Source organism: Eubalaena glacialis, chromosome 18 (genome assembly GCF_028564815.1).
Source record: "Eubalaena glacialis isolate mEubGla1 chromosome 18, mEubGla1.1.hap2.+ XY, whole genome shotgun sequence".
Lineage (NCBI taxonomy): Eukaryota > Metazoa > Chordata > Mammalia > Artiodactyla > Balaenidae > Eubalaena > Eubalaena glacialis.
In genome coordinates, this window is record NC_083733.1 from 7,013,739 (window position 1) to 7,033,489 (window position 19,751).

The 19,751-nt window shown below is 55.0% G+C and overlaps 1 protein-coding gene across 2 annotated transcripts in view; it reads right to left on the bottom strand.

The window, feature by feature from the left end:
* Positions 1-13,993: 13,993 nt before the first annotated feature.
* The window catches only part of CMIP (c-Maf inducing protein), a 235,047-nt gene continuing 229,289 nt past the window's right edge, over positions 13,994-19,751 (bottom strand). For both annotated transcript variants that reach the window (XM_061172842.1, XM_061172843.1), the window contains 5 exons: positions 19,057-19,104; positions 17,853-17,999; positions 16,913-17,018; positions 15,761-15,831; positions 13,994-14,130 (listed from right to left, as the gene is read on the bottom strand). In XM_061172842.1, the coding sequence (XP_061028825.1) occupies positions 14,077-14,130; positions 15,761-15,831; positions 16,913-17,018; positions 17,853-17,999; positions 19,057-19,104 (426 nt within the window). In that variant the 3' untranslated portion in view covers positions 13,994-14,076. The remainder of the gene's footprint in view (positions 14,131-15,760; positions 15,832-16,912; positions 17,019-17,852; positions 18,000-19,056; positions 19,105-19,751) is intronic.

Consider the following 19,751-nt stretch of genomic DNA (forward strand, 5'->3'; position numbering starts at 1 on the left):
ACAAAGTTTGGCGACAAAGAACACACCATGTGATATGTGTGCTCCACACGTGAGCAGTGGGCCAGCTTCCCTTGCTGGGTCGCCCTGAGGATCACAGGAGCTCAGCTCGGCAGAGCGTCTGGCACGCAGAGGTCTCAGGAAATCGTTGAATGAAGGGACATTAAAAACAAAACAATGGAGCCAGGAGTGCGGGGGCGGGAGGGGTCAATAGAGGGAGCCTCCCCACCCCCCTCCCTTGGCCGCCACTGTGGGGAAGGGCCACGGTCTGAGCTGTTTTACACCAAGACATCTCCCAGACTGCAAGACAGGAGCGTGTCTGGGTGACAGGCTTGGGGACAGGATGGAGAGCTGGAGGGCCCCCCTCCCGGTACTGGTACCCTTCCCTCTCCCGGACCATGCTCTGGGGCACAGCCCCAGGCCCGCAGGGTTCTGGGCTGTTCTTCCTGCTTCCCTCAACCCTGCAGAGCCTTCCCTGCCCAGGGGTCTCCAGCAGCTGCAACACGTGCTGCTGGAAGGGGGGGGGGTCTCCATGGCAACACTGACGTCATGGACCTGGAGTCCCTGAACGCTGCCTCCCGCCCCCACCAGGGCCTGGTGCAGCCCTAGCCTCATTCTGCAGCAGCTGGGACCTCAGGGGCGTTGGAGCTGCCACCCTGCCCTCCGCTGGGTCTCGTCCTGGCCACCAGAGGCAGACAGCTGTGAACCGGGCCAGCCAGGTCTCACCTGCTAGCCACCTTCCTGATGCCCCTTTGTCCTCAAAGCACTCTCAGCTGGCTGCTAGCTCAAGAGACCTTACTTCCTGTTTCATTAACAGGAAGCCCCAGAGAAAGCACATCTTAATACAATGTGGGAGGTGAGGTGCTGGCCTCAGCACCCAAATGCTAACCCCGCCTGAGGACTAAGACCTAAGGGCCTGGCCTGTCTCTCCTGCTCCACTCCTCCTCCTCCCCCCTCCCGGCAGTCTGCCCCTCCCACGTGCCAGCCACTGCCTCAGGGCCTCCACCCTTGCTCTTCCCTCTGCCTGGAAGGCTGTTCCCTCCTCCATCTCCCCTCGGGGCTGGTCCTTCCCTGGCTCCTTCTCCAGGTCAGTTCTGTGCTGCCCTGGGAGGTGCTCCCTCCAGCCTGTACTTCCTTTTAGCTCCATAGATACACTGCCTTGATGGAAAATATCTGTGGGATTAGTCTAATGGTTGCCTCCTCCCTCAGGCTGTATGTGGTGGAGGACAGGGTTTACTGTATTCACTCCTGAGTCCCCAGTGTGCCTGGCACACAGTAGGTACTCAATACATTAAAAAAGAAAACAAAAAAAACAGGCTTATTGAGATATATTTCACATACAATCCACCCAAGTAACGTGTACAATTCCATGTTTTTTAGCATATTTACAGAGTCGTGCAGACATCACCAGAGTCAATTTTAGAACATGTTCATCACCAAAAAGAAACCTCTGCCCTTCAGCTCTCACCTCCCGGTCCCCTGACCCCTCGGCCCTAAGCAACCATTAGTTGACTTTCTGCCTCCAGAGAGTTCCCTGCGCTGGACACTCGCTCAGACAACTGGAATGTAAAGCATGTGGACCCTGGCTTCTTTCAGTTATCAGTGCTTTCCAGGTTCAGTGTATACATTTTTGCTCAATGAATGAAAGGCTATGGGAAGCAAAGGAAAGGTGCTCTCCTGGTGGGATGATGGGCAGCGGGAGGACGGACCTGGGTCTGTTATGGGATCCACATCTAAGAAGGGACAGACTCTGAACGAGACTATGGCCTGGCTGCCCCAGAGACACACTTGCTTGTCTCAACATCAAGATTCCAGTCTCGCTGCCCAACCCCTGACAGTGGATGTAAGTCAGATGCCCGCTGCCCCTCGGTTCATCAGCAGAGCTCCTTTCCTGTCTTCACTTCGGAGTTTTTCATTCATTCATTCGTTTATGCCACAGAAATGCATGGTTATGATCTATAAATCTTTCTCTTGTAAATGAATATACTTTTCTTTAAAAAAAAATCAAAATGGACAGATGCTTGCTTTCCAGGGTGACTTGAGGCCAGACCCTCAAACCTGGCAGCTCTGGACATCAGTTCTGCAGGAGGCCCCCCGCAGGGGGTCCAGCCTTTCCTGCGTGGGGTCCCTCACGGGGGGCTCTGAAACAGGAGGGAAGGGGGCAGGGCACAACCTTTAAAAGAATAACATAGCCCAAGGACACGACATATTTGGTTCTAATCAGTTTAGGTCCAAGAGGGTGGTCCACTTCCAGTGGACCTTGAGCCTCATTATGCGTTCATTGTGACACATCAGCTAAATGACACACCCACAGGTGCCACGACAGTTCCAAGGCTGACCATAAAGGTCCATAAGTGGGCGATAGCCCAGTTCCTGGAAATCTCCACCCTTTCTCCCAAAATAGCTGGAATACTCCTCCCACCCATCAGCCTATGAAATTACCCACCCCTATAAAAACTGGCAATCCCATACCCTGGGACCGCTCTCACCTTCTGAGATGGCCCACACTCTGTCTGTGGAGTGTGTTTCTTTCTAAATGAATACACTTCTTACCTATCACTTTGTCTCTCACTGACTTCTTTCTGCGATGAGACATCAAGAACCTGAGCTTCATTAAGTCCTGAGACCAGGTGTGTGATCTCAGGTAAAAAAATGGGGGTTCAAGTCCCAATCTGAGGGGACTTCCCTGGTGGTCCAGTGGCTAAGACTCCATACCCCCAATGCAGGGGGCCCGGGTCTGATCCCTGGTCAGGGAACTAGATCCCACATGCTGCAACTAAGAGTTCACATGCTGCAATTAAAGATCTCACATGCCACAACTAAGACCTGACGCAGCCAAACACATAAATAAATAAATATTAGAAAAAGAAAAAGTCCCAATCTGAGATGCGCAGTTTCAGCTCTGGGGTGGCCTTGAAACTGAGCAGCACCCTGTGGGGCTCCCCCAGGTACAAGCCCCATCTGTGTCCCCTGTTTCTTGTTTGTAGGAAGTAGGCTTTATTCAGCCTCCTTGACCTTCTCTGAGTTCCAAAGGGCAGAACCAAACAGTTGCTAAGCAGGGAAGGGAAGGGACACAGAAACAAGGGAGGAGCAGTCAAGAAACAATAGTGCAGCCTTACGGCAGGGTCCTGATTCCTCCTCAAGGAATATCGTAACAATGTCTTTGAGTTCTTCTGCAGAAACTTAGGCCCCCACCCAGGTGGAGGATGGTAACTTCAGGCTGAGCGCAAGATTCCTGAAGCACTGCCCTGTTACCTCACCACCAACCAATCAGACGAAAGTCACACACCCCGCAGCCCTCCCACCAAATTTTGCCTATTAAAAACTCCTCCCCCCCACCCCCCCCCACCCCCCCCCACCCCCCCACCCTGGTGGTCAGGGGCTTCCCTGGTGGTGCAGTGGTTAAGAATCTGCCTGCCAATGCAGGGGACATGGGTTCGAGCCCTGGTCCGGGAAGATCCCACATGCCACAGAGCCACTCCCCTCCAGCTAGAGGAATCCCTAGCAACAAAGACCCAACACAGCCATAAATAAATAAATTTATTAAAAAAAAAAAACTTCTCCCCCCAGACCACATGGAATTTCGTTGTTTTTTTTTTTTTTTTTTTTTTAATATTTACTCATTTATTTGGCTGCGCCAGGTCTTAGTTGCGGCACGTGAGATCTTTAGTTGCAGCATGTGGGCTCTTATTTGCAGCATGCGAGATCTAGTTCCCTGACCAGGGATCAAACCCGTGTCCCCTGCATTGGGAGCGTGGCATCTTAACCACTGGAGCACCAGGGAAGTCCCAGGATTTCAGGGGTTTTGACCATGAGCCACCTGTTCTCCTTGCTTGGCCCTGCGCTAAACTTTTCTCTGCTCCAAACGCCACCGTTTTGGTTTGTTTGCCCTCACTGTACGTCGGGCACATGAACCTGTAACAGCCTCTCAATTCACACCATCTCAGTAAAACCCATTTATGGGTGTGTAAGTGCTGGCTCCAGTCCTGTCCCCTTGCTGCTCTCCCCACTTCCCACCGAGTTGCCACTGCCCCTGCTCCTGGTTTATGGAAATTCTGGAACCATGCTGTACACACAAGAGCCACTGGCCACATACGGCTGCTACTGGGCACTTGAACATGATTGGTCCTGACTGAGATGCCCTGGAAGGGCAAATTACACACCAGGTTTCAAAGACTTTGTATTAAAAAAAAAAAAAGGAATGTAAAATACCTCAATAATTTTTATATTGATCGCAGGTTGAAATATTTGGGCATGTTAGGGTAAGAGATATATATTATTAAAATGAATGTGGCCTGTGTTTCCTTTAACTTTTTAAAATGTGGCTACGAGAACACTTTACATGTGTGGCTTGTGTTCTGTTTCTCTAGGACAGCACTAGTCTTGAAGAGCCACCCACCAGGGGACACAGCCCCCAACCCCGTGGCCGTGGTGGACACCGCTGGAACTCCAGGCCTGTGAGTGGCTTAAGATGCATCGCTGCTATCCACCAAAAACCCCACCTCCCACCCCAGCAACTCCCCTGTAGCCGTTGGGTGGGGGAAGCCCCAGACAGGAGCTGCTGTTGAGACCAAGCAGGACCCTGTGGGGCTCCTGGACACAGAAGCCTTTCTGTGTCCCCTGTTTCTTGTTTGTAGGTCAAGGGATACACATAACAACATCTTTGAGCTCTTTACAGAACTAAAACCCCCAACAAATGGAAGATGCTAGCATTCTTCATTCCAGAGAAGATCACAGTTTGATAACCTCTAGAAGCTCATCAAGAGACCACCTGAAGCCAGATCAAAGGAACCAGAAAAGCTCATCAGGAGCTTTTCTGAGACCAGATTAAAGGAGTGCAGGCCCTGCACACACCTTGATCCTTATCAGCAACTCTGCCCTGGAACCATTGCTCTAAAACTCCTCACCAAATCCTCCCGGGTTGGGACACACAGTTTTTCAGGGCACGAGCTCACTGTGTCCCCCTTTGCCTGGCAAAGCAATAAAGCTATTCTTTTCTACTTCATCCAAAACTGTCTCTGAGATTCGATTCGGCACCGGTTGCACAGAGGCCGAGTTTTCGGCAACACTGTGAGGGGTAAGTTGTGCCAAGCAAGCTGCTAAGATTCCAAAACCCCGTTACCTGAACCTCCTTCCCACTGGCTCTGATGGCCCCTTCCCCTCCCTGGCAAATCAAAGAGGAGACGCAGCCCGGTGTTTTAGGGGTGTTCAGCTCCTTGTCCCTACCCTTACATCAGAGGAAAAACAGCCAAGATGTCTGGCACCAGGAGCTTGGTGGAGACCTTCCAGCCCGTCCTCGGCCTCCTGCTTCTTTGATGACCGCAAGTGCTCTGGGGAAGGTTTCATTTCTAGAGGTGACTCTGAAAGGCAGGTTGCAATACCCTGATGAGTGGATCAGGGAGCACGTCGATTTCATCTCCCTGACAAATCTGGGAGAGGCTAGCCCAGGCTTGCCTTATTCAGCATTACCGTGGAACAGGAGGGAAAGTCAGCCTTGAGGTTTTCAAGGCCCCATCCAAATCTGGATAGAGTGCACTGAAAAATAAAGCCAAGTCACCTATCCTGCCATGTACAGCTGTGCAGGTTGGGCACTGTACAAGGGTGCCGCATTTAGAAGTTTGTATGTTTATTACATAAACTTGAATATTTACTATGACAAATTTCCAGCAGGTGGCAGTAGAGTGTTTTGAGGAGGCGACACAACCATTCACCAAGAGGCTTCATAAGGATGGACAAGAATGGCTCTGATAGGAGATGTCATGGTGGCATTGGCACCCCTTATGCTCCCCAGCCCAGACACAGCAGAGAGGAGCAGCAGCCACCTTGTCATTTAAAAAATTCTGTTTCGATGCCACTTAAGAAAAAACGGATGCAAAATTCAAATAAAAGAAACCACTTTAAAGTGGCATTTCGAACATTCACAATGTTGCACAATCACCACCTCTATCTAGCTCCAAAAATTTTTCACCACTGTCGGGCTGCACCCCGCAGGCCTATAAGGCCTGCACTTGCCCAGCTTTAAGGTGGAGGAAAGAGCCCAGAGTCGGCAACAGAGACGTCAAAGGTTTAATGGATGGGGGAGCTTACACGTCTGAAGCAAGGTCCTGGAGCAACGTCCCACCGAGCAACACCCCACCGTTGTGGCTCCTGGTGGGCAGGACGTGGCGGCAGGCTTTGCTCCTGGGGGCCGGGGGAGGTTACCAGTTATAGGGGAAATGACCTCAGGTGGGCTCATTAGTTACCAGGGAAACCAGCAGAGGGACACCGGGCCTTTGATAAGAACAATCACCAGCTGGGGCCCGGGGCACGTACACATAGGAAGGTCAGTCAGGTGAGTAGGGTGTAGGGGAAGCAGGCCCTGGTCGAGCAGGGGTTGGACAGAGAGCAAGAGAACAGCCACCTTGAGTGGCCTGACCATACACTCACCCCCAAATAAAACCCCATACCCATTAAGCAGTCACTCCCCAGCCACTGGTAAACACCAATCTGCTTTCTCCCTATACAGATTTGCCTATTCTATTATTTCATGCAAATGGAATCACACAGTATGTGGTCTTTTGTGTCTGGCTTATTTAACTTAGCAAAAGGTTCTTGAGATTCATCCATGTTGGAGCATGTATCAGTGCTTCATTCCTTTTCATGGATGGATAAGAGTCCATTGTCTATATATACCATGTTTACTTATCGGTTCATCTACGGATGGGCATTTGGATTATTTCCACTTGCTGCCACTTTTATAAAGTTGATGTGGGGCTTTCTCTGGTGGTCCAGTGATTAAGACTCCACGCTTCCAATGCAGAGGGCGTGGGTTTGATCCCTACTCAGGGGAACTAAGATCCCACATGCTGTGCGGCCAAAAAAAAAAAAAAAAAAAAGTTGATGTGTAACGAACACAGTAAATTACACGAATCTTAAGTGTAGAGCTCCACGAGTGTGTAAACATCTGTGTATCAAGATGTAGCGCATTTTCAGCACCCCAGAAGATTCCCTCCTACCTTCCTCATCAATAACAACCCCTACCTTGCAGAGATAACCACCACTGTGACCTCTGTAACCACAGATGACTTGTGCCTCTTCATGAACTTTACATAAATGGAATCATACAGCAAACCCTCAATTGTGTCTGGCTCCTTTCACACAACATAACGTCTGTCCAATTCGTTCACGCCATTGTGTGGATCTGTTGGATCTTTTTCTCTTTTTCTGCAGAAGCCTCTCATATGGATGTGTCACCATGTATTTACTCTTCCTCCTGTTGACGGAGGCATTGGCGTCGTCCGCTGTATGTCTGTTCCACAGTTAGTTTATTCATTCTCCCGTTAGTGGACATTTGGGCTGTTTCCACTTTGGGCTATGACGAATAACACTGCTATAAACATTCTTGTTTGTGTCTTCGGTGGACACGTGAGCTCAGCTCTCTCAGGCGTCTACCCAGGAGCGGAGCTGTGGGGTCACGGGGTCAGCAGATGTTTAGCTTTAGCAGATATGCTTCCCAAAGCGGGAGAACCGATTTCTACTCCTGCCAGCAAAGTCTGAGAGCTTCTGTCAGCCACCACTCCCACCTCTGAAAATGGGTGCAAGCTTATTCTGGGGGCCCCTGTCGCAGAGCTCTTCCAGCTCATCTGGGAGGCACCTGTGTTGCTAAGGTCGGGACAGGAATACCCAGTGACCTGGTATCCCTGGGAGGGATTTCCCAGCCTGTCGTGGAGATGCTGCCCTCCATCCTGTTCCTCTGTCCCCTGGCACAGTAAGTCACTGTCCTAGTTTGGGTTTCCCCAGAAGCAGGCTCTGCGATAACTATTCCAGCAAAGGTAACTTATTTGGGAAGTGGTCCCAGGAACCACGAATGGGACCATGGGAAAGTGAGGGGAGAAGGGCAAGAAGTCCTAACAAGCAAGTCAGCCCAGGGGGCAGCTGGAGATTAATCCCAGGGAAGGACTCCAGGAATCAGGGAAGAAAAGGAGCCTTGGAGGTCTCCGACCCCACCAGGAGCCAGAGAGCAGGGGCATTTACACACCAGCTCCCCCTGCCACGAGGGCTGCTGCCAGGCAGAGGTGCAATTCTGGGCCTCACAGAGCCTCAGGGAATAAGCCAAGAAACCGAACTTCACCCTTCACTCCTTCCTGGCCCTCCTTCCATACCTATCGCCATGTTCTACAGTTTTACTCCTAAGCTTCTCTTGAATTTGATTCTCCATGTGGTCCAAGCCACAGCCTCAGCCCCATCCACTCACCAGTCAGCAGTGGAGAGATCTTCCCATAATGCCTGGGTCATAAGCTTGCTTTGATCCCCAGCTCCCTGCGTGACCTTGACCAAGAGACCCAGCCTGTTCTGGCCTCCACTTCCCCATCGGTCAAGAGGGATCATGTTAGCACCTGCCTCATAGGCTTGCCAGGAGGAGTAAATGAGTTCAGACCTATAAAACCCTGTTACCATGCCTGGCGTGTAGTAGGTGCTGTATACATGCTTTGTCAGCAAATGGATAAGATCATTGCAACGTCCTTACAATCATTTATAGCCCTTGGGGTAAATCCCAGACTTTGATCAATAAATATGACTAACGAGACACTGGCTGGTCTCACCCCACACCTTCCCCCCGTGATATGCTGAGTGGTGGCCCCAGAAGGTACCTTCACCTGGAACCAGTGACCAGGAACTTATATGGAAAAAGAGTCTTCTTTGCAGATCACGTAATCATGCTAAGGATCTGGCCATGAGATCATCCTGGATCATCCAGGTGGGCCCTAAATCCAATGTCACATGTCCTTACAATAGAAAGGCAGAGGGAAGTGTGAGCTGGAGAAGAGGAGGAACCACGTGAAACAGAGGCAGAGATGGGAGCGATGCAGCTGCCAGTCAGGAACGCCAGTAGCCACCAGAAGCTGGAAGGGAGAAGGAAATGTTTCTCCTCTACAGTCTTCAGAGGGAGCAGTGGAAGTGCGAAGTCCTAATCACTGGACCGCCAGGGAATTCCCCCTGCCGACGTCTTGATTTTGGACTTCTGGTCTCCAGAAACAGAATACGTTTCTGTGTTTTCAGCCACCGGGTTTGTGGTACTTTTTGTGGCAGCCCTGGAAAACGGATGCACTCTGTGTGTTAGGGCTGCTGTGAAAAAGCCCCACAAACTGGGGGGCTTAAAATAACAGAAGTGTATTCTTTCACAGTTCTGGGGGCCAGGAAACCAAATTCAAGGTGTTGGCAGGGTTGGTTTTTTCTGAGGGCTGTGAGCGAGAGTCTGTTCCCATCCTCTCTCCCGGCTTCTGGTGGCTTACTGGCCACCTTTGGCGTGTAAGAGGCATCATTCTAGTCTCTGCCCTCATCTTCACATGGCCTTCTGCCTGTGTGCCTGTCTCTTCAGATCAATTTCCTGCTGTGCATGTCTGCTCCTGTGACCAAATTTCCCCGTTTTACAAGGACACCAGCCATACTGGATTAGGGCGCATCCTAATGACCTCATTTTAACTTGAATACTCTGTAAAGACTTTATTTCCAAATAAGGCCACACTCTCAGGTACTAAGGACTTCAACATCTCTCTTTTAAGAGACACAATTCAACTCCAATGATAACACCCACCGCCCCGCCCCCATGCCCACCATGCTTTCCATCTGCAGGTCCCAACACAGATCCCGCTCCGGTCTGTCGCCACATCTTTGCACACTCCCCTTTCCTCTCTGATGATGTGACAAACGTCCTCATTCTTCACTGTCAACAATACCACCTCCTCCAGGAAGCGCCCCCCCCCCCCCCGACTCCCAAAGCCTGGGTTAGCTGCCACCCTCCATGCCCACCATAGCTTCCTGTTGTAGCATCTGTCACAGAATATCAGGGCTGCCTGACTGATTGCCAGCATGTGCCAGGTCACTGGGGCCCTGGAGGGCGAGGGCCATGTCTCGTGCTTCTTCTAGCATGTTTTCTAGAACGTGCTAGCACCTGCTAGAAGCAGGTGTTCAGTAAGGAATAGTTGAATGCACGAATGAATGAGGCCAGGCCCTTATCCAAGGCTCTCTGACCCCTTTCCCGGCTGGCCGTTAGAGAAACTTGTAGCAGTCTGTCAGACACAAATGACAACCAGGTTCCCACGTGATACAACTCCAGGGCGTACCATTCACACTGCAGTCTAAGTGACTGGAGGACAGCTCATTCTAAAGTAGGCACTGTTTGACTGTGGCAACCTGGAGAAGTGCATCAGGCTGGCCTGCGGACCACAGAGCTCAGATCCCACTAATCCAGGGGCCACTCTCTTGGGAGTGCTTCTCCCTGCCCCCATTTCAGGATCTGCCCTGAAATTTCCTGATGAACATCCCTCCCCAGCTCAAGGACCTGGTGCTCCACTGGGCTCTCACTGGGCCCCTCACCATCAGCTGTGGGGGGAGGGGTGAGGTGGGGAGAGGTGGAGAGGGGGGAGTTGCACGTCTGTTACGGGAGGAACAGGTAGGGTCCTGGCATGAAACAGAAGACCCACTCTGGTGGGTTCTGGAAAGTACGTGAGGAAGGGCTAGCTCTGGAGGGGCGGTGCCGGTTAGGTAATTGACAAGGGACGCTGAGGTCCCGGAACTTACACCAGGGGTCTCTTACCACGTGCAGGTCAGCAGGGTGAGAGGAAGACGCGGTGTAACTCAGTTTCCGCAGGAGGAGGGCGAGTTGGTGACCTTCCGGTCCAGTGGACGGGCGGGGTTAAGGAAAGTGAGGCACTGGATGGGCCGGGTTAAGGAAAGTGAGGCACGCGGGGTGGGCGGGGCTAAGGGACGTGAGGCACGTGGGGTGGGCGGGGCTAAGAAATGTGAGGCACCTGAAGCTCGCAGCCCATAGGTCCTACCAGGTCAAGGCTGGGGGGGGGCGGGGGGGGGGTACCTGAGCTCACAGAGGGAGGCCGATTCTGCAAGAAAAGCACGGGGGAGGAAACGCCCTGATTCTCTCTTCCCGCGTCCCTGCCTCTCTGCCAGGTAGCCAGCATTCTCCAGGCTCAGCCCGAGGAGCCCAGGTGACAGGGTGGGGAGGAGGGCTGAGGACAGGTGCCTGCAGGGTCCTACCTTTTCCATCTAGCAGTGATGGGCGCCTGCTGAGCCAGGCCCTCTGCTGGGTGGGAAGATTCAGAGACGGCAGGTTGCGGTGCCTCACAGCCCCGTGTCTCGGCCCGCAGCTGGCTGTCGTGAAGCCAAGGCCATCTGGCCTGAGGACCGGAGCTCCTGCAGCTCGCCCGCCACCCCTGCAAGTCCAGGGCCCTCCTTGTTCTCACGCAGGGCACCTGGCTTCCCTGAGTGGCCGGAGGTCGTCATGTGGGTCAGCTGACAGGCCGCACACCTGAAGGATGTAGAGGCCTCGGGGAGTGAGGAGGCCAGGGGAGGGGGAGGTGTGCGGAGAGGCAGGGAGGTAGCGGGGGTAGGAAGAGGGTGTGGGGTTATCAGGGGGCGGTGAGGGGGTTACACCAGTTGTCCTTGGGAGAGGGATGAGGGGCCTGGCTGGAAGGGTTGGGGGGGGGCGGATGGAGGTGCAGAGGGAGGAGGAGACTCAGCAACATAGCAGCAGTGGGCTGGCCGTGGGGCAGGGTGAGTGATGGAGCCGTGGGGCAGGGTGGAGGTGAAAGTTACGTTTCTTCTTATCTGGGGGAGGAGCCAGCTGGCTGGATGCGTCTAGGCGCTGGACCTCAGGAAGCCCGCCACAGACCAGAAGCATCCACGTCAGCCAGAGCTTCTCAGAAATGCAGAGTCTTGGTCCCCACCCAGACCCTGGGGATCAGAACCCGCGTTTTCTGGAGACTCTCACTGGACTAGAGCTTCCGTGACGCCCTACCGCACAGCAGTCTAGGTGGACGGCCGGATTCTACCCTGGGGGTGACTCTTTCCCCCCCGGGGACATTAGGCCCCATCTGGAGACATTTTCAGTTGTTACAACGGCAGTGGGCAGTGGAGGGGTACTCCTGGCATCTAGTGGGTCAGGGCTGGCGGGGGCCTGCTCAACATCCTTTGATGCCCAGGGTGGCCTCACGACAAAGGAAGATCTGCCCCCTAACGTGCCGGGGTGAGGAGTCCTGGACGCTAGGAGAGGGTGTCCGGGCTCTGCCGTGAGCCCCCGACTCTCGGCCTAGGTCTCGTCCCTTCCCATCCCCCTGGGAGGCCCCTTCAAAGCCACACAGATAGGCCAGATGTCAATGAGTCACTTACAGTTTATTTTTGCCTGAAAGTATTTCACATCTCTGAACACAGCTACGTGACAGTAGTATTAACCATCAGGAAAAGCAACAGTGCGAAGGGAAAAGGTGGCATGTCTCGGCTCTTCTTTTTTTTTTTTTTTCTTTTTAAATTTTTTTTTTTTGCTTCTGCTTCTTCCTGCACCAGAGTGCTGTAAAGTATGGGACCGAAGGGGAGCGAATAAAACCAAACAACAGAAAACAACAACAACAACAAAAAAAAACACGAAACGGAACACACTCACACGCACACACGAAATCAAACCTGGCACGGAAAATGAATTAAGACTGAAACCCAATTTCTTTTTTTTTCCTTTTTTAAAAAAATGAGGGCATAGTCGGGGGGTAATAAAGTCTACCTAGCAAAGTATAAAACGACAAAAGCATGGTTTCCATTGAATAAGATTAAATATATATAAAACAATTACATTGACTGGGGGTTAGGTCTGGAGGTGCTGAAGGGGGGCTGTGTTTGTGCTAAACCAACAGAAGAAGGGGCTTGGGGGAGAGGGGACCCCAAGTAAACCATGAGGGCTGTTTTGTACAGTGAGGGCTTGTTTATAAAAGAAACAGAGGTTGGTGTGTCTTTGGGGCAGGTGTGGGGACGGAGGGGGCAGAAGGGGCGTCTGCGCTGCAGTGGTCACATTCGTGGGCGGGGTGGGCAGTCAGGCTGGTGGAGGCGACGTCTCTCTTCTCCCAAGAGACCATGCAGAGAGGCGGGCATGCATGAGGGGACCGCGGGAGGCACAGGACGGCGGGGAGGCCACAGGTCGCAGAGCCTCGGCGGGGACGGGGGCAGCAGAGGCCACCGCAGATGGGAGAGCTCCGGGGGAGGGGGCGGGGCAGCTCTCCTGCGGGACGGACGGGAGGACAGTTTAGCACCCTCCCCCTCCAAATGTGTAAAAGGGGGCCGAGAGAAAGCTGGGGCCGTAGAGGAGCAAGACGACGATGTGGGGACCCCACTTCTCCTCCCCCAGCTGACCTCCACCCCGTGAGGAAACCGGAGACTTCTGGGATCGAAACGCACGGTGGCGTGGCGGGCAGAGGGATGGACGGACGGACCGACAAGAGAGCGTTAGCATAGAGAATCCATTACGAAAAAGCAATTAATTTTCCAAGGAGGTTCTTTTTTTTTTTTTTTTTTTCCGTCTGTTTGTTTCCTTTAAAAAAATAACAAGAATACTACCACTACCCTGACAGCTGACTGGTTTGTACAGTACTACACGCCAGGGGCGGCCGGCGGGCGGGTGGGCGGGCGGGTCAAAGACTTCATAAATAAGAAGCAGGTCCCAGACCTGCAATTTGTCAACGTTTCTTAAATAGGCGCATTATTTAAATCTTATGTACAACAAGAATCACTTTGCATAGCAATGGCGAGGACACAGGACGGGTGTGGGTGTGATGACGTGACCGGGTCTTGTCCGATGGCGACGGCGACTGCGGGGCGAGTTCTCCGCAGGGCCTCGGAGGGAGAAAGCATCCTTCCTCGGCCTCCAGGCCCGTCGGGGTTGCGTGACGATGGCATCAGAGTTGACTCTTCCCACATGGCATTGAACACAGAGGCAAAGAAAATCCACAAAGGGTCCCCCCTCCCCAAGCGCCCCCATCCCCACCCTCTCCCCGACCCGCTGCCGCTCCTCTGGTTGCTACAAAGTCCGTTTTAGATCAGGTCAAGGTTTCCGATTATGAAGCTAAAAGAATTAGGTGGGGGCTGGGCGTGCTTACGGACCCCTCCCCACCCCCTCCCCCCTCCGCCCTCCGCCCCCAGAAAGACTCCCCCATCTATCTCACAGCCAGGACGCGGGGTGGGACCCCGAGACCCGCTGCTCTACAGCTATTAGTCAAGAGTTGCGTGTCGCAGTTGCAAACTCCTTCCTGCCGAGCGGGAGCTTCACCAGGCTTCTGTGTAGCGGACGTCCACCTCCTTCAGGTTGGGAAGCTTGGCCTGGGGGGAGCAAGAAGGATCCAGTCCCTTCCAGAACCTGGTGGCGCAGAGCTCCACGCCCCCCCCCCCCCCGGCGGCTGGCGTTCCCACTGTGCCCTCCCCACTTTGTCACCATCGGGGGCTCCCAAGCCCAGAGCTGGGGAACCTCCAGGAGAACCAAGCAGGCGGCACGTGGCTCCACAGAGAGCAGGCGATAGCTGCTGGGGAGTCCACGTTCCCACCCCAGAGAGGCTTTGGATCATTGGCTCTGGGGGCAGGAAACCCAGGACGTGAGCCCCCCGCCACTGTCACTTGCAGGCCACCTGCCCTTGGGTAGAGCCCTGGCCTCCGGGAGCCGGCTTCCTCATCTGTGGAGGGAATCCGAGTCCCATCCCTGGCTCACAGGACGGGCCGAGGGACTAAATACCAAACGCAGGGCAAACCCAGAGCACCCGGGTCCGAGACAGTGCCTGTGCCCTCAGGGCTGTCAGGAGTCGGGCGGGGAGAACGAAGAGGGATCCATAAGCTGCAGGTTCCTGGCGGGTGGGTGGAGATCCTTCCCACTCAGGCTCCCCCACGTGGATCTGTGGCCGGACTACAGGATCCCACCTGCTACTCCTCAGAGCGGCTTCCGGCTCCCCATCCCTGCCGCCCATCCCTGCCACCCAGACGCGCTTCTGCTCTGCCTTCCTTTATGAACAGTTGACTTTTTCTTTACAAGCCTTCGCTGTACAGAGAGGCTGCTAACTGGTCTCCTGCCTTTACTTCCCGCCTCCCCAGCTTCCTGGGCACTGGCCTGCCCGGCAGACTCACTTTAACCACTGCTTTCCGTGCAGGCTCTCCTGCCCCTCCCTGCTGGCCCCTGAGCCCCGTCCTGCTTCAGTCCGCTGTGCCTGTCCGTCTGCCGGGACTGAGCTCCCTCCTGGGCAGGGGTGAGCCCGCCGCACCTCGGCGTCCCTGTCCCCAGCGCAAGCCTGCCACACAGACGGCGTCTGGAGGCTTGGCCAGTGAATGGGCCCCAGGCTGCAGGTCTGGCTGAGCTGGAGGGGAAGCTGAGCGGGGGAGGCCCTGCTGGAGGTGGGCTTCCAGGGCGCCCAGGGGCCGGCGCGCTCCTGGCCCAGCCCTTCCTTCCCAGGGCGCTGGCTCTGCGGCCCAGCCCAGTCCTCCGGGCCCAGGATGAGGGGGCGGCGGGAGCCTGCCGAAGGCCCAGCCCCTCCAGCCCTGACGAGACATGCGTTTTTACAAACAAAATGTGCCCACCTTTTAAGTGATTTTAAGTTGCCAACCTAGCCCAGCCTGCTGGTCCTGGGTCTCACCTGTGTGACTGCACCAGCCCTGCAAACCTTCTCCGTGCTGCTACCCCTTGCTTGTACTCTCCTTCAAAAATCCTGTTTTCCACACAACAGCCAGAACAAGCTTTTAAAAGCAGAACTCACTACCCTGCTTAGAGCCTCTGAAAGCTTTCTCCTGAGCTTGGATGAGATCCAGAGTCCTTCCGTGACCTGTGAGGGCTTATTCGGTCTGGCTCCAGTCTCTCCTCTCACCTTCTAGTCACGTTGGCTACAAAGTCGGTTCGTACCAACGCTTTCTGCCTCAGGACCTTTGCACTTGCAAAGGAAGGAAGGAAGGAAGGAGGGAAGAAAGGGATTACCTTCAGGTCTTCGTAGGTGTCCGCTGAGAGCTTGGTGCTGTTCATGTTTAAGCTGCAGAGACTCTTCATGGCTGTCCAGGGACAGACAGACAGACACAGTCATTAGGTCACTGGGACCCCACAAGGGGCAGTTGCAGGTACAGGATGGAAAAGCTGGGGGCGGACTGAGTTGCTGAGGCTTCTGGTTAGGAGACGGGGTCGGGGAGGTGGGGTTTCAGAGGCACAGCCCGGGACCACTAGGTAGAGAAGGTCTATTTCAGGCAGGAGCTGATCTGAATTGGGCCCACGTTCTCCCCTTGCCCTCTGAGCCTCTCTCTCTTCTGGTGCCTCTGTCATGTCCCTCCACTGCCTGTACCCCAGATGTCCCCAGAACTGGCCTGCCGCACTGCAGACAGTGGACCCCGCTGTGACACGAAACCTCATCCTCTCTGCCCTCCGTTACCCTGTCACCTGCCCCCAGCCACTCCCAAGCCACCCAGAACGTGCCGACGACCTTGCAGGAGTCATGCCCACTGCCCAGCATGCCTCCCCCTCGGTCAATTCTGACGTATGTGTTTTTCACCCCCAGATCCAGTCACCTCCCTGGGAAGCTTTCCTGGATTCCTCCCAGCTGAGGCCTGGGGCCTCTCATCTAAACCAATGGACCTGGAAAATGGGAAATGCAGATTCCCAGGCTCAACATCACCCAAGATTTGAGTTTAGTAGATTGGGGTCAGGGTACAGCAATCGGCAGTTCTAGGTGCCTCGAGTATTTTGTGGCTCCTTCTACTAGGGCGGTGCTTCTCAAACTTTAATGTGCGTGAGAATCACCCGGCACTTTGTTACAGTGCAGTTTCTGAGTCAGCAGGTCTGGGGCAGGGCCCGAGAATTTGCATTTCTAACCAACTCCCGGGTGAAGGCTGTGGCTGGGGCTGCAGCTGCTGCGGCGGGTCAGGGGAGCACGATCGCCCTCAGGGGCTGTGACGGTGTCGGGAGGGCACGGGCTGGGCCTCACTCATTCTTCCTTTTTCCTCTAGAGTATCAGCTCCACGAGGGCAGGGGTATTTCCGCCTGGCATGGAGGAGGTGCTCCGGGAGCACACAGCACGGTGCGTGGTGCCCAGCCTGCCGCGTGAATGGAGGAAGGGATGAAGGGATGGACGGATGGACTCACAGCTGAGGGCCAGCAGGCCGGCGTCGGTGACGGGCGTCTCGCACAGGTTCAGCACCTGAAGCATCGTGAGGTGTTCCGACAGGAGCCGCAGGCCGGCGTCTCCAAACTGTGGGGCAGAGACCTTCTCAGCCTGGGGACCGACGCTGGCTGCCCCCGGGCACCCGGGGTGATGACCCCGAGGCAGGGGCAGCGGCGGACGAAGGAGACGGGACAAAGCCCAGGCCTGAGGCCCGTGGCCTCCACGCCTCAGGGCCTGGGCCGCTCTCGCTTCTCTCCAGAGACTCCAGTGCCCTGACCGGGTTCAAATCCAGCTTCTGCCGGTGCCGTGGACCAGACAAGGGCCCCCCTGGAGTCGGTGTTGCCATCTGTCAAGGGTGGCTTTGAACTCAGTGACCCGTGGCTACTAGCGGGAGCCGAGGTGGCCCTTCCCTGGGCGGGACAGTGGGACAGCAGGGCAGCTGGGAACTCCCGGGTTCTCTTCTGCGAGATGAGGGTGTTGGCAGGGCCTGTACCTCACAGTGGAGTGGAGACCACACGTGCTGGTACGTGTTTAACAGCCCAATCGGTACTAAGCACGGGCAGCGAGCACCGTGCGCTGTGGTCATTATTACAAGGAGGAGACCCACCAGCCGCCTGCACACCCCCTGGGCAGGGGTGTGAGACCTGTCACGTGTCAGCTGTGCCGGGGACGTCCCTGCTCTGGGCCTTGGCGACTCCAACTGTGGGACGGGCCACTGGGCTTCGCGAGGGGCTAAACCTTCTCTGGCCTGGGACCCTCTGGGGGATGTGGGCGCTGAGCCGTGGAGGAGGCGTGGTGATCAAGCGACTGGACCCGTGGGTTCTGGGCAGAAAGCCAGCCATGGAGGACGGTGCGGGGCAGGTCTGGGGCAGGGGTGCACAGCGGGCACGGAGGAGGGCGCAGGGGGCAGGCCATATGTACCTGAGTGGACCACAGGTTTAGCTGCTTGAGAGAAGGCAGTTTGATGAGGTGCTCAGCGCAGGCACTGGTTACGTTGGTGAAGGCCAAACTGAGGTTCTCCAGGTTTCCGAAGGAGCCAGAGCTCAGCAAACGGGCCAAGTCAGCATCCTGCAGACGGGACGGGCAGGTGGGGTCTCAGGAGGCCTGGGGCTGCCAGCAGCTCCCCGAGGCCCTGAGCCTCCCCTCCCCAGCCCCACAGAAAGCTGTGGCGGGGAGGAGAGCATGGTCCAGTGGGTTGGGACAAAACGGGGTGTCAGGGAGGGCGCGGCTGCCTCCACGTCTCCGTGGTGGCAGCTGCCTAGCTGGAGAAAGCCTTCGGAGCTGTGACTCACAGCCTGAGTCACCAGTGGGGTGTTCCAAGGCCACGTCCCTCCCGCAGGCGTGTGCGTGCATGTGTGTCCGACCGGCTCACTTTCCCAGGCGGGAGCTTGCGCCCATTTCCCACCCGCAAACACTGAGGCCCTTTCAAGGAGTATGTGAGCGCTAGACTCTGAGGTCATTGAGGGTCCCTTCCATCTTTGTGATAGAATCCTTGAGTTTTAGCTGCCAACTGGCTGCCCTGGATTAAGGCTAATCTCCCAGCTAGGTGGGGCCACGTGCTAAACCTGGACAACGGTATACAAGCAGACGTGTCCCACAGAACTTCCAGGAAGGTCCTTAAAGGGAAGGGGCGTGTTCCTCTTTGCCTCTTCCTCCTTCCTCCTGGCTTGAATGGAGATAAGATGGCTGGAGCTTGAGCAGCCAGTTTGGACTATGAGGTGGAAGCTATGTGCCAAGGACAGTGGGGCAGCAGGATAGAAGGAACTAAGATCCCTGAAGACCTTGTAAAATGGGGAAGGTAAGAGGCACCAACCTGATAGGCTTCTTGTCATAAGATAAAATGAACTATCAGCACAGTTTATCTGGTACGTGAATCCTCAACGTATATGAGCTATTATTGTCATCATTATGAATAACTGGTAACATATTAACATTAATATCAACAATAATCTTTATCATAATGTTTGGTTTCCTGCAACCCAGTTCCCTCCTAGGGAGGGAAGTACCATAGGGTCCCTGTTCACCTCCTCCCATCACCTCCAGCAGACACTGTCTGCTGTTCCCCACCAGGGAGGAAAACCCGCTTCTTCCCTCCCAGCCCTGCAGGAGAATGAAACCAACTCACTGTGGACTTGGAGGGCAGTGTTAGCCTGGTGGGCCCGCCTTTCCTTTGCTGCAACAGAAGCCAGACTGGTTACGACCCACTTTTCCCTGAGCCCTCACCCGGTACCCGCACCTCCAGTAACACCTCTCATGGCACTGTTTGTATTTCTTGGTAGTGGCAGGCAACATGGTGGTCTCTGTCTCAGGGGCAGACCCCGAGGCCAGGTCTGAGGGCAGGTGGTTTATCAGAGAGGCGATCCCAAGAAACCCCAGCAGGGGAGTGGGGAACTGAGACCACAAAGGCCCCTAAAGGAAGAGGCTGTGATCACCCCAGCTACCCCTGGGCCTCTGGGAAATGGTGGCGAAGTCACATCTCACAGAGAGACCCCACCTCTCCCGCTAGTCACTGGTTGAGAGCTGCTCCAGGAGACCAGGGGGCGTGAATTCTCCACCCCTTCTGTCCTGCTGTGCCCGCGGACAGAGAAAGCCCTTTGGCCAGGAGGTACGGGTGCTGGTGTTCGGAAATCAAGCCCCGTGCCCTGCAATGAAGGGCCTGAGGGAAGTGGGGGAGGGAGGGAGGGAGGAGGGGCACAGACAGCCACTGCCAGGCTTGGCTCGGAGGGTGACACAGGATGTGGCCGTGACCAGGCCCATATGGGCTGTTTGACTTTGGGCCACAGACTCAGCCTCTCTGATCATCTGGAAAGTGGCGGGCGG